The sequence below is a fragment of the Temnothorax curvispinosus genome, unplaced genomic scaffold (genome assembly GCF_003070985.1).
Source record: "Temnothorax curvispinosus isolate PA1 unplaced genomic scaffold, ASM307098v1 QBEX01012734.1, whole genome shotgun sequence".
NCBI classification, from domain to species: Eukaryota; Metazoa; Arthropoda; class Insecta; order Hymenoptera; family Formicidae; genus Temnothorax; species Temnothorax curvispinosus.
This window is the reverse complement of record NW_020222514.1, coordinates 203,458-217,515: the sequence shown is the minus strand read 5'-3', so window position 1 is coordinate 217,515 and position 14,058 is coordinate 203,458. Positions and strand designations below refer to the sequence as shown.

The 14,058-nt window shown below is 43.5% G+C and overlaps 2 protein-coding genes and 1 long non-coding RNA gene across 9 annotated transcripts in view; 2 read left to right on the top strand and 1 right to left on the bottom strand.

Moving 5' to 3' along the window:
• The window catches only part of LOC112462750 (atrophin-1-like), a 10,491-nt gene extending 6,839 nt beyond the window's left edge, over window positions 1–3,652 (top strand). For all 3 annotated transcript variants that reach the window (XM_025028718.1, XM_025028716.1, XM_025028717.1), the window contains exons 6-7: window positions 845–1,261; window positions 1,618–3,652. In XM_025028718.1, the coding sequence (XP_024884486.1) occupies window positions 845–1,261; window positions 1,618–3,099 (1,899 nt within the window). In that variant the 3' untranslated portion in view covers window positions 3,100–3,652. The remainder of the gene's footprint in view (window positions 1–844; window positions 1,262–1,617) is intronic.
• Window positions 3,653–7,401: 3,749 nt separating this feature from the next.
• On the bottom strand, window positions 7,402–11,532 carry LOC112462746 (lipoma-preferred partner homolog). Of its 5 annotated transcripts, none has more exons than XM_025028711.1 (7): window positions 11,114–11,532; window positions 10,728–11,032; window positions 10,522–10,670; window positions 9,807–10,281; window positions 9,299–9,636; window positions 8,597–9,012; window positions 7,402–8,508 (listed from the first exon to the last, which is right to left on the bottom strand). In XM_025028711.1, the coding sequence occupies exons 3-7, from the start codon at window positions 10,654–10,656 to the stop codon at window positions 8,256–8,258; spliced, it is 1,617 nt and encodes a 538-aa protein (XP_024884479.1). In that variant the 5' UTR covers window positions 10,657–10,670; window positions 10,728–11,032; window positions 11,114–11,532; the 3' UTR covers window positions 7,402–8,255. The 5 variants fall into 5 exon arrangements, with proteins under 5 accessions (XP_024884479.1, XP_024884476.1, XP_024884478.1 ...); XM_025028708.1 differs by having other exon boundaries at window positions 9,807–10,305; window positions 11,114–11,530; XM_025028710.1 differs by having other exon boundaries at window positions 9,807–10,305; window positions 11,145–11,530.
• A 35-nt stretch (window positions 11,533–11,567) lies between these two features.
• Window positions 11,568–13,833, top strand: LOC112462747. Its single transcript, XR_003041706.1, has 2 exons — window positions 11,568–11,653; window positions 12,015–13,833. It is a non-coding gene; the product is annotated as an uncharacterized LOC112462747 (long non-coding RNA).
• The last annotated feature ends 225 nt before the right edge of the window (window positions 13,834–14,058 follow it).

Here is a 14,058-nt window from a genome sequence, read left to right as displayed (position 1 = left end):
ACACACACACACACACACACACACACACACACACACACACGAGATGCAATAGACTAAAATACTTAGGGTAGTAAAATTGTTTACTTTGCGTGGATGTTGATAAGTTGCCAATAATTATGCCACGTAACGATTAACGCTTCACCAGTGTACCCAATCCGACTTGTTTCTTAGTTTCGCACACTGCGCTCTTTTCTAATTTGGAATGATCTAGGAAATGACGTATTGTTATATGGAAACAATACACGGATTGAGATATTTCTTAATCATCTTCGCTTGACTTTCACATAGTTACGTTTATTGACTTATTACTTTCATTATAACAAGGCTGTTGCTGTAAATGTTAGTTAGTTAGTTGCGGTTCAACCAATGCTTCCTATTTCTTTAAATCAAAACAGAAAGACGTGCATAAGAATGACAATCGTATTAGATCCTTGACGATTACGACATTTGCATATGAATGAAGAATTTATTTTCCCGTTTAGCATTCTATTCTAATTCTATTCGTCATCCGTACGATAATGTGGCTTACATGAAAAACAAGTTCACGAACCTATGCGAATGTGCTATAATACGCCGTTTATATTGTCTTGCTGGATAAATAATAGATCGGAGCAGTAGCTGAAGCACATATCTTTTTTGCTTGTCAACATGTACAAAAAAGGATGTGCACTTGAAGCAAAGCTTTTCCCTCATGATCAAGGAATGAGATTCAATAAAGGAACGGCTAACATTTACAGGAATGCTTGTCATAGATGTGAATATTTACGCGAAATACTCGGTATTCATGTGCAAAGCACATTCCACGACGATGGATGTCTAAAGGTGTCTCCGTTTCTGTCTACAGTACGAACCGTACTACGCAGGAGCGACCGCCGGGGCACCTCAGTATTTGTACGCTGCTACCGGCAGTTCGCCGAGCAACACGAATGGTGGTGGAGGTGGCAACAGTTCCGGCAGCAGCGGCAATAACGGTACAGGAGCTACCAGCCCGCCGACGGGTCCACCGCCACCTCTCCCACCACCGCATCCAACGCACTTCTACGCTCCTGCCGCGCCGGCCCCGCATCATCATCCACCTGTACCAACGGGCCCTCCTCCCCAGGCGCAGGTGGATCATCTGTACTATCCTTTTGCAGCCGGCCCGCATCCCGCGCAGCCGCACGCGCCTATGGGACTGACCGACCAGCAGCTGTTGCTGTACACCACGGACGCTACTTCGTGCCAGCAAACCGCATCTGACAGCCAGGCTGCTCCGCAGGAGGTAAGTTCCTTTCTCACCCTGGCTGCTATATCGATACCTTCTTGACTTATTCGCGTTTAGCGAACCGTTTTCGCGATGTCGAAATGTGTCTTTGATGCCGCTTCCAAATTTCATGAGAGTAGAGCGGCTCGCTATTGAGTCGCAGTCTTTCTTATCTCTGTAAAACAGTAGTGTATGCGTTAGTAATTGTTATTAATGAAATGTCGATGCATGTCAGCGCGATGAAGATTCATTTAATCGCATCCGGGGGATTAGGATTATACAACAAAGAATCGCCGTGAATGCTCGTTGGTAAATGCACGTTTCACTAAGTCTATTGAGTTAGGCAGGTATTATTCTGTGAAATAAAATCGTAGGATTCACGTCCGACGCCAAGCCACTCGGAGCAACCGCATAGCGAAGTGCAACAGGGCGCTTCAGGTTCACCGGCAACATCTCTGCTGCCCCTAATGCCCGTCAAATTCCCCGTGTCCGGTCGTTACCATACTAATTACCATCCGATCGCGATACACACACCGCACGGCGCGCAAAACGACAACGAGGACTGCGCCGGCAGTCCGATGCACTGTCGCATCCTCTACCCGACCGTGTACCTACCGCACGCACACCCGCCGTCGCCGTACACACATCACAACGCGTCCGGTACTAGTCTTCTGCCGACACCGTTCTCGGCCTCGCCGCATCAGTCCGGTTACGACAACAGCAACGCGAAAACGTACGGCCACAATTCCAGAGACTACAATAAGTATACGGGCGGTAACAATTTACGCGGTCAGAATCACGGTTATTCGTTGGCACATCATAACACGCACGCCAAGTCGCAGAACACACACGGTTCGCAGTCACACAACAGCAAGTGTAGCGGGAACGCGGCGGACGGGTCGCACAAATATCCGACGATAGCGATGTCGTCGCGATTGCCGGTACAGTACAATAGGAGAACGGCTGGCTCGAATGTGGGCTCGTCGGCGATTCTCAGGTCCGGCGGCGGCTATACCTCGAGTCAGGCTGCGCACAAGGTCAATCACACAACAGCGTCCAACTATTCGTACGCGCCCAACTATTCGAACGGACGCGCGAGGTATTGCGGCGACGACCAGTATTATGAGATTAACAAACCGTCGATGGCCGGTGGTTACGGCTCGGGTCGTAAGAACTGCCTCTCGAATAACAATAATAACAACTATAGAGGAAACGCTGCCCGGTTGGACGTGCACGGAAACGACAGCAACGGTCGGCCTAACAACGACACGGCTCAGACGGACAGCGCCGTCGTCGTCACGAGCACATCAACGACGCTGTCCTCTCGCCTGTCTCCATCCGAACGAATAAACGCGGACGCGTCCAGCCAGGAGAAGTCGGCGAGCCCACCGCCAGCCCCGTACTCACCCATGACACGGCCTCTTCCAACTCTCTCCCCGCCCACTCCCCAGGTCCAGTTTTACGCTCCGGCTCAAAATCGTTATCAGCCGTCCTCCATGCCCCTGTCCCAAACGCAGCAGCAGCAACAGCCCGCCGGCAATCAACGCAGCCGGTACTCCGTCGGCCAGGCATTATCGTCCGCCAACCGGAAGCCGTCCGACAAGTATTCAAGCACTACCGGCTCGCAGACGACGATGCTGCGGCAGTCCAAGTATAAGATGAACGGTATAATGCAGCCGACTGCCACGGCGGTGGCGAGCAAACTCGCCGACGATACTCTGGGAGGTGCCGGCGACGGTCCTGGTAGGCTACCGATAACGCCACCCGGTACACCGCGGACGGCCGGCCATCCCGCGGCCGGCGACCAGAATCAGCTGAGCGACACGTGCCATCAGATGCAGGCGCTGACTCTGTAGACGCTTCCTACGCCCCCCCTCCCCGTCTTTATTCTCTTTGCCCTCTTTGTTGTCTTCTTGATAAGAGTAAATATTTATCTTATAAGAGTCGAGAGAGACCACGCGCGACCTAAGACGACGGCTGCAAACTGTGAAAAACAGTGCGGAAATCAAGACACGCAACACTCATACACATACATTAAAATATATATATATATATGTACACGTATACATACATGCTACGGTATAATTTCTCTGGTGATCTCAGACTCGACATGCTAAAGACATTCTATAGAAATGAAATCTTTCCCGGTTTGATCGACATGGCTCGCTGATCGCTCCAGGATCCTGATGGAGGATTATCGTACGAGCGCGTGCAAAGAACGATATATTATTAATAATATGTGCGGAGGGAAAGAAAGAGGCAGATGTACCTAAAATGAAACACTAGCTGTTCTAGATAGATCTGCTTCTTTCTGTACTGTAGCGGAGAATCCAACAAAAATAAAACTTCTCAATCTTAACGCATTCACACAGAACACACACACGCACACACACATACACACACATATGTTATAGGTACGATACGTCATTTACATATATATATATCTACGTTATATAATATACATATATATATATAAATATATATCTATTACAGTATATCCGATGTTACATGCGTGATAGGCTCGACAAACCATGAATCTCGCGAGCAAGGCTAGATTAGTTAGCAAAAGATAGAATCGAGAGAAAAAAAAAGGAGAAAATAACGTTGTTATCGTACAAAGACGATGTGTTGTCATGTGTTCAAAAACAAAAAAAAAAAAGATGACGATGAAAAACAAAGCAGAAGGGTAACAGGGAGGCGAGATAGGGTTGATTTCATAAACGGTTGCTCAAGGCACTGCCACATCTCCATGATTTTTCGTTTTCCATCCCCCCGTGGACCACGGGGGGTATCCGTACTTATAGTTTCTCTCTCTCGTTAGAGTAACCGTGAATTCTATATTTCATCGCGTGTTTTTTCAAACGTAGAGCGGACTAAACAACTGGATTCCGTTATGCCTTTCGTTGAGACAAATTTCCGCGCTAAACGTCGTACATGTTGTAGCTGTTAAATACCGTGGGAAAAAAAAATAATAACCGAGACCCAAGTACGAAAGATGAGACGCCCCGTATACCCAAGTGAAAATAAGATAAGATATTAAAAGAGGAGAGAAATAATAATAATGAATTAAAAAAAAATGTGTCGGCTGTGAGCTTCCAAGCAAATAACAATAATTAAATTATTATAATATTAAAGGTTAAATAATATTCTACCTAATTGTTACGAAGGTGGATTTCTTTTACCTGTAAATGTGAAATAAATTTGTTATCTCGTATCTCGCATACCGTAGCTATGATTGTCCATTCGGGAGAGAAAGAGAGAGAGAGAAAGAGAGAGAGAGAAAATAAGAAAGACAGATGAGATTTGTAGCGCCGTGAATGTGTCGTGGCGCATGTTACCTGGAGATTTCGGCGCTACCCGAACGTCGTGTCGATACGTAGCTAGATACGAACGCGACAGACAAGGCCTAGGAGAAGGCGTAGAGATAATATCCGAGAGTGAGTTGTTATAACACAAAGGAGATTAATTTATTGAAGAAAAAAAAAGAAAGAAAAGCACGAGTGCCTTCTATTTGTTTTCGTGATTGTATTGTTGAACATTTGTTGCGTTACGTTCTCCAAGAGCCTCTAATGTTGTTATAAGAAAAAAAGAGATGTTTGAAGAATGTTGTTCCTCTATTTATTTATTGATTTATTGGGCACGTGTGATGCTAGTGCGCCCAAAACTGTAGCCCCCTCCCCCCCCCCCCCCCAGCGAATTCGGAAGTGTGAGAGTATGATGATACTGTTGTAAAAGCGTGATCCGACGAGAAGTACGGGAGTACCGTGTAACGAGAGAGCGAACTGTTAAAATACAGCGAAACGGAGTCATGTCACGTCATGTCGAGAGAGAGATGTTACGGAGGGAGAGAACGGAACGAGTGTGAAGAAATGTTGCGAGTGCGAGTCGTGTGAATGAGTGTCGCAAGTAGAGGGAGGGAAAATAGAGAGAATGAGAGAGAATGCAGCTTATTATGGCACCTAGTACGTATAGGCGGAACACGAGAGAGAGAGAGAGAGAGAGAGGACATTCTCATATGTCTTCTCACGTGTGTAGCGATATGTGTATGTGTACATATCCATCGTGTGGGTGGGTGCATTTGCATATACGTACACGTGTATCGATATGTACATATGCACATAAAAAAAAATATATATATATAATATATATATATATATATATATATATATATATATATATATATAATGTCGAAGCGAAATGAGACAACATATACCGAAGATATCTAGAGTATAACTGCGAAAGAGATACGCGTTATTTAGTCGTGTGTATTTGTGCTCGCGCGCGAATTTGGATAGGTGGCTGTGATTTATTGCGTGCAAGTACAGGTTTATATGTGAGCAGCGTGGCTCGTGTATCTACTCACACACAGGCACACGCATATTTCATATATATATATTATATATTATATATATTATGTATATATAAAATACGCGTATCTATTTAAGAGAAAGAACGCTAGATTAAAAAAAAAAGTGCAATTCTATGTTGACTTTGGTACAACAAAGCTAACAAATCGAACGAATATTGTTAGATTAAAACGAGTATTACAAAACCTGTGTGTACTAAATTTAACGTAGAATGGTGCTGTAACTTGATTGGAAAAAAAAATATGATAAAATATATATTACACAAGATATATTATAGTTTTAATCTAAAAAGGAAAAAAAAATACAGCGGAGTCTAAGATAGACACCAGAGCTACGTGTAGTAAAGAGTATAGGATCTACGAATGTATCATACGCAGCAAAGAGTGCATTTCGGATCGTGGAATCTCGTCCTGGGCTCGCCTGGTGCATCCGCGACGATCGACGTCGCGGCGGGCGAGAGATTTGAGAGACGCGAGCTTTCGAGATAATCCGTGTTAATTTATTTATCTCCCAGCCGGAGCTACGTTGCTCCGGCGTTACGAACACCGGCGACTTGGTTGCGGGGTATTATTAACGTGAGACAATCTTTTTTTTTTCCCGCGAGGGTCGACGGCAAGATTATTTGCACACTGGATACATCGGACGATAACGAGTATTTGTTAACGTTTATTTACCGTGGACAACACAATTTCAAGATGCTTATCGCTTACTTGATGAAGCGATGCCGGGATTATTTTTTCTAAATTCGCACCGTCGCCAAATACATTGATGCGCAATGTATCCATCGTGGAATTATAATTTGAATATACCTCCGTGTAGATAAGTGGAATCGGTGGTACGCCAGGAGGAAACGTAAAGAGGGTCGCGTTCCACGATCCACGTGTGCCGGTGAGACAAATTTATATATTAATAAACATAAATTATACACAAAATGGCATACAGGTTATACATATATCACAAAAATTATATAAGATTTAAGTACTCTATGGTAATAAAAGAAATATGTTACGCATAAAGAAAAGAGATGCAAATATCTAAAAAGAGATGTTAATAATAATAAAGGACAAACATCTGTGCATGAAGATCATAGAGAAAAAAAACCACTAGTAAAGGGACGATATAGAATGAATCTGCTGTAAATTTCTTCTGCAATTATATGATAATAAGAATTATTAATGTGTACATATATACATCTGGTGTGTGTATATGTGTGTGCGATTATGTATGTACACACACCATATGTCTACAGGTTGTATAATCGCGGACTTCGTTCTCGGTTACAGTTTTTCTCACGAATCTGAAATTGGCTTTTCCATAGTAAAAAATAATCCAATTACAGTTCCCGAGACAAAAATTTAATTTTAATTTTCAGGGAAATGAAGGCCCAACAAACTCTTTATCTTTCATCTTTCATTTAATTTCAAGAAGCTATAACAGACAGGTAATATTGAACATTTCAAGTTATTGCGAAAGAGATGGTGAAAGAAACTGCGTGCTCGCAATATAGAATTTTTTGTTAAGAAAAAACAAACCTCGAATTCTTGAAAAAGTCTGTAACGGGAAAGAAGTGCGGTAGAGCTTGAGCCACCGTGTATAACTATTAACAACAATCACAATAGTAATATAACAATATATATTAATAGCAAACTCTCATTGGAGTGAAACACGCTCGATCATAGACTGATATGTCATTCGGTAAGTGCAGACTAAAGGGTGCAGCCCATGTGTCTGCATGCGTAGTGAAACCATCGGGTAGGAACGGTCGGCAGAAACGAAGTGTTACTCTTTGGCCATAAATAACAAACTGTATTTTTATTGATACTATAATACAGAGATCATATAAGTCTCTCCTCGATGTAATATCTTACCCATGTGAAAAGGTTCGGAAACTAATTGCATCGCAAAGTGTTTGGGATTTTTCTTTCCTTTTCGATTAGTCTTGCAAGGATCCGTCTTAACAAATACGTTATAAGAAATGGCACGCTTCCTCGCCGATATATCGATATTGTCAATAACAATCGTACTCCTCGAAAATCTAAAGTCTATCTCTAAGTAAATGGATCTCGAAGCGGTATTCCTGTCGACGACAGACTACACGTTAAATACTTCACGATACATCGAATACTTTACTAGAATCACAATAATAATCACATCTGCAGGAAAATTACCTCGGACGTCGAACTTACATCTACTATCAATTCGTCGACGTTATTCCGTAACGTACTGAGAAAATGCTTCGGTTATGGCAGTGACGGCAATTCTGGTGCATCGATCTTACAACTGTTAAAGATTAGTCGAATATAAATAATCGCTGACAATCGTTTGCTTTTCGTGTCAAATTGTAAAAAAGATACAAATATGGACGATAGTATCATTCCTTAGCCTGCTAATAGATAAAGTGTAAGAAAAACGATTCTTCGTTGATGCATAGCAAATATCGGTCTCGAATACGTGAGATGTGAATAGTAGTAGCGGAATGGAAAAACTATATGGATAAAAAAAGGGCCTATAATACCGTGTATATAGCGGTACTTAAATCGCTACACAGTTAATCACAACGATAATTGATTTAACGTTCTCTTTCGTTACTCCCGAGTAAGTTTCAAACAGTGTAAATTGCATAAGCTTTGTCGCGCCCATATAGTTTATAATTCGGTCGTCATATGAGACGTTAAGGCTTGGACGCGGGTAGCGTTGCAACTCTTGCACAAAATGTGATCGTCCAGGGGATAGCAGCCGTGTCCCTCCGAGTCGGATGACAATACCAATCCGCAATCCTCGCACTTGTAGCACTGAATGTGGAAACTGCGATCCAGTGCCACCACTCGTATGGTCTCGTCCTTACCAGGCTCGGGCATTATAGGCAATTTACAGACGCAGCAACGCGGAGCGAATTTCCTGCCGGGGCGAGAACGCAAATTAGCTACCGGGGTCGAATGAATAATAATTTAAAGAGACGAAGAAAAGAAAGAAGGGATGGACTCACTTGTGGAAACACTGAATGCAGTGTATTTGATTCGTAGCGTCCACGGTGAACGGTATACCGTCCAGGCTTTGTCCACAGACGACGCAGGTGAAGCACGAGGGATGATACGGTTTGCCGGTAGCTCTCAATATTCGATCCAGTATCGGTCTGGTACAGACGCAGCACTTTTCCAGAGTGTTGAGATAGTCCTCCTCGCAATAAGGCTTGCCTTCCAACGAGTAGAAGGGTTTCCCCTGTAGATTGACCTTGCACACGAAGCAGGAGAAGCAATTTATGTGAAAGACTTTGTCCATCGCCGAGCATCCGGTTCCTTCTCCCTCGACCTTGCGCCCGCATTGCGCGCAGATCCCATATATATCGCTATCCTCGGCATTATCTTCCATTCCTTGAACCAACAGATCCGTGAGAACGTCGACCTGTAGATAAAATCAGTCGCTTAATCATAGACACATATTACTTTACAATTGTGATCGATTATTTTATAGTTGTCGCGGTCAACATTTGACGAAATTGATCTTTAAATAAAATAAATTACACCCTTGTCTCTCTTATTGCAAATAAATGAGATAATTTACAATATATATAGTTACTTCAGAAATAATAATCGAATTAGATGTGCGAAGTGTTTCTATTTTTATAGTTTCTATTTCGACAAACTAAAGAACTTGGATAAACTCGGTCACGCGGTACAGAATTACTCACTTCTTTAACGGGAGACACCTTGCCCTGCGGTTGAGTAGACGCGGCCGACCCGTAGCCGGAGTACATGGAATAGTTACACGACAATTGTGACGGCGGTCTAGGATTAATCGGCTCGTATATCGATTCGTACGTCGAGCTGGACTGAGAGCTCGGGCCGTAGATATCGGCGGGGTAGTTGCCCGACGGGAAGTCGGTTTGGTAAGTGGCGCGTCGCAGCTCGCTGTAGCTCGACGACACGGGACTCGGTGGCGGAGGCAGCTCGTCGGGCGGCGGTGGAAGCGAATTCCCGGGGACGCAGGCGACGTACTCCGACGGCTCCGGTGGCGGCGGCAAGTCGTCTGCAAAGCGAAAAGGTCGGTGATGCTCGGTTAATTTATCGAAAGATCGCGAAGCTTCTGAAGACTGCGTGCCCACAACTCCTCAAAGAAATTCAAACGCTAAACGCTTTCTCAATCAGTCAATAACTACCGTGACAATTCTTATCTTCCAGATTTAGCAAGATTCTCACCAGCCCCGTGCGCGGCAGGAACGTTGCAGTACGTGTTCTCCATCTTGGGGTTCCACTGGATGTTGCTGTATATAATTTCCTTGTCCATCTCGTACGGATACTCGTACGTGGAGACCACCGCGGGCACCGGCGGCTCTACGTTGCTGTACACCGCGTTCCTGGTCGCCCGACTCGTGCGATCGTCCGCCACGACGGGTACCTGAGGCGCCGGCATGTTCCCGACATTGGAATAATAATTCTTCTCGTCGTATCTATACTTAGGCTCGAACTTCTCGTCCGGTTGACGCGCGTAAAGATTGTCGTTGTTCTGATAGAGCTTCGACGCCTCCTTGCCGTTTGCGGGCACCATCTGTGAGAAGTCGTTCTTTATGTCCAGCGGGACGTACGGCGAGGGAGCGTTCATGTACAGATTTGAAGGCTTGTCGCTCGACGCCGTATTGTTGAGAACCGTGCTGTACGACGGCACGGGCGGTGTCTTTATAGTGTAACTTTGCGGTATCTAGAACAGATGGTTATCCGATTATCCGCCGTCGTCAGGGTTCCCGTAAACAGTTTTTCCATTTAGTCGAATATGTATACGATCTCTCGTTACCGTTGTTGCATCCGTATTCGGGGATGCGTGCGAACGGGGGGGAAAAACACACTCTGCGTTAGCGTTACGTGACAGGTAAAGATATAGATAAGATCTTTAGAGCGAGAAGCTTCTAGGATTCACCTGTGGCTGAGATTTCTTCGGCTTCGGCGGCACCGCGGGCCCGACCTTCTTGCCGGGCTTGGCCGCGCCCTTGGCCGCCTCGTCGCCGATCTGCAGACCCGCGATCTGCTGCTCCAGACTGCCCATGTTCGACATCCTTCTGTCCTGTTCTGCGAACAGGTTAAGTTAGCCCTGCGAGACTCCGCGGACTTTATCGTCGATCTTACCTGACACGAGGGGCACGCACTTCCAGGAGGTTCAAGTACGAGCCGCGGTATCCCCGGGCGCGAGGTGGCTCATAAAAATCAAAAGAGGGGCTCCGGGCGGCCACTCGATCGAACCCACGGCTTTGACAGCAGTCTGCAGCAGTCGCGTAATGGCAAATGGCAACGACCCAGACGACCCTGCACGCACACTTTCTACACTCGAAAGAGAGAGAGCGAAGAGTGTATCGTGTATCCGCCTATCCGGCAGCCTCTGGGACCTCTCTAGAGAAAGAGGAAGTCAGGATACGAGAGCGCGGAAGGTGTGACTGAAACAGGAAAGAAAAAACCTCATGACTCACAGCACGAGGGTCGCCGAGCTGTCATTAACGCTTCGATCGCGCTTATACCTTTCACAGCGGTATACGATCTACCGACTACCGAAAGGCACGTTCTCGACTCGTCGAGGACGTCGAGGATCCTCGGGGGGTGGGGGGGAGGAGGAGGTCGTAAGGATGTTCCTTTCTCCGCCTGGTCGTGTTCCACTTCGCTTATTCTCTTCGACGATCGGGGCGTGAGCGTGAATCACGGGACTCCGTTATCGGCAAGGTGACGAGACGGAATTAAGTCGCGCGTCTGCAGTCGCGTTATCTCCCGGCACCACACCCACGGACAGCTGGTTCCTCTCGGCTCGCGCCGGTGACGATTCCCCGGATTCCCCGAGACCCCGAGGTATTCTCTTCGAGCACGAGCCGTCCGGACGCCCGCGAGCACCACGGCGGACAAGGTATCTACCTCCCGCCGCGCCGCGCCGGTGAGAGAGAGTCCGCTGGACCAGTTTGGACGCGCGAGATACTCTCGAGATAGGAGATAGTGTGCGTGAGATGTTATGACGCTGATGACGCATCCACGGATATTGTCGTCGGGAATCTAAGAAGCCGAGATTTCAGGTTCTCGCGTGTTACGATAGATTTACGATTAATTCGCCTGAAATTTTATCCTATTCGCGAGTTAATGAGATTTTCAGGCATTAATAGTTATAATAATAATAATTAAGTATATCATATTATTTTTTAATATATGTAATAGTGAATATTATATTATTATTATTATCATCTCTCTAAATTTCTTGGGATGGGAATACTGCCACTCCAGTGAGATTTCACTCTTTTGGAGTAAGATTTCACTCTTTTTGGAGTGAGATGTCACTCCAAAAAAGTGAAATCTCACTGGAGTGGCAGTATTCCCACTCCAAGAAATTTAGAGAGATGAATAATATTATTTAAAGCTGCTTTTGATACTTTCATCTAGGAAATAAGACTGATCGGTACACATGTATGCATGGCCTCTGATTTTTTATGTTTTGCTTTCGTTCATACGGAAGGAGAGAACTCCAAAAAGACTTCCAGGATCGATCCTGGAACTTGTATTATTTATCAGCTGTATAAATAATGTTTGGAGACGCGTCAAGCGTTAGAAAACCCACCATGGAAACAGTAGGTACTATAACAATTTATTTCCCATTTATCATCTTTTTAGTGAAGAAGGAAAAAGATTTTCCATTTATTCTTACTGTAGTATTCGTCGGGAAAAATCAGCCGACGTCATCAGTATTCCGAGTGTTCCGAGTTTTCCTCGTTTCCGGGATTACCAGAGGTTGACAATGAATCACGAATGTCACGATTTTGCGTTATTTAATGTCGTAAATCGATGCCAATTAAATGCGTCGTTTTGAATTACTAAAAATCAATAAAAATTGAAACCTTATTGTTTCATTTACTCCCCAATGTCCATTTCTACTGCGATCTCAAATTCTTAGAATCAGGAAAAGATAGTAAAGATAAGTTAAGCCGAGATTAAAATTAATCTACATTGGTAGAATTAAATGAACATAATATAGTAACTCCAACAAAAAACTCCGATTAACGTAATAAGCGATTATCTCGTCAAGTAACATCTGTGTTATTGTTTTGTTAACGCGAAGAGAATAAATAATTTCTGCCGGTTTTAACCGCCGACTAAGTTAACCGGAATTTCACCAAAGTTTATTGCAATAAAATCGTCATATAATTCCTTTGTACATAGTTTCATATATATCCTCCGAAGAAACAAATCGTTAACTGTGGGAGTTAAAATCGACGAGACTATATGGTCTTTTTATTTTCTCGCTCACCTGTTTCGTTCATTTTGCCGTCTTTACTTAATTGCCATTGTGCCAACCTAACGATTACGTAATCGCTTTGCTTAATTGCAGTTATTTGCATTTCGCTTATCTTCTCGCGAAAGACAACAGCTTGTCGCGCATTATTATCGTGCATTACAGTTATATCACACTTTGTACTGGTTTATACTACTTGATGATTAGACTTGATGGATATATATATTGTAATTTTTCCCTATTTTCTACAGAAAAACAAATAAGTGGATCAACATCGCAATCGCATATATGTATACGTGTCATTATCGCGCTACTTATTTTATCGCGATTAAAACTTTCTTTCACTTCATACTCCTAAAATTTCCACACTCTATTGTAGTAATAATTGTGTAATATTTTCTTATCTGTTAAAAATTCTGTCACCTATATTAATTGTTTAGTAATCCCTTACATCTTTCGCTGTACAACGGGATAGCTAATCAATTGTGAAACTGTTTTTATTAATTATCTCTACGTGATAACTTACTTATCGCAGCGTCTGTATAAACGATTTTAGTTTCAACGTCGAATACCGAGATAGACTGGAAAAATGAATCTGCTCATCTTTAGTATCTAATCGTGGGACACTAAAATAATGCCAGTAGAGATATCGAGTTATACGTGGCAATCGTCAAGCAATACATTATTTCTTCATGTCATCGGACAAAATATACTTTTTTTTTTAAAACCTCGCGCTTTTTAAGCGAATAACTCGATTTTGTTTCTTATCTAGTTGATAATGAATTACAGTCACTATTTTCATTTGTGGATATTTAAAGACAATAGAAAAGTGTTTTATTGCTTGCAATAAAATTTCCAAGCAAATATTGTGTCTCCAGAAGAAAGATATTCTCAAAGACGTCTATCCTAAGACATTCTGCTCATAATGTAAATAAAAGAAATAAAATAAAGTGCTGGTCTTTGAAATTGAAATGCTTGGTTACGATTTCTTTCAACTTGTCCTAATTACATTCTGATACTTCGTCGACTTTCAAGAATTCAGATTTTCTCGATTAAAAATTCCGAACTTAAAATTATTGAAATTCTCGGGATCGAGATTCTTGGAATTCTTGAATCAACTCCTTTTTCCCGATTACATTATAATTTAAAAAATTACAAGATATAATACGATTATTAATAATCGTATATCTGTACATA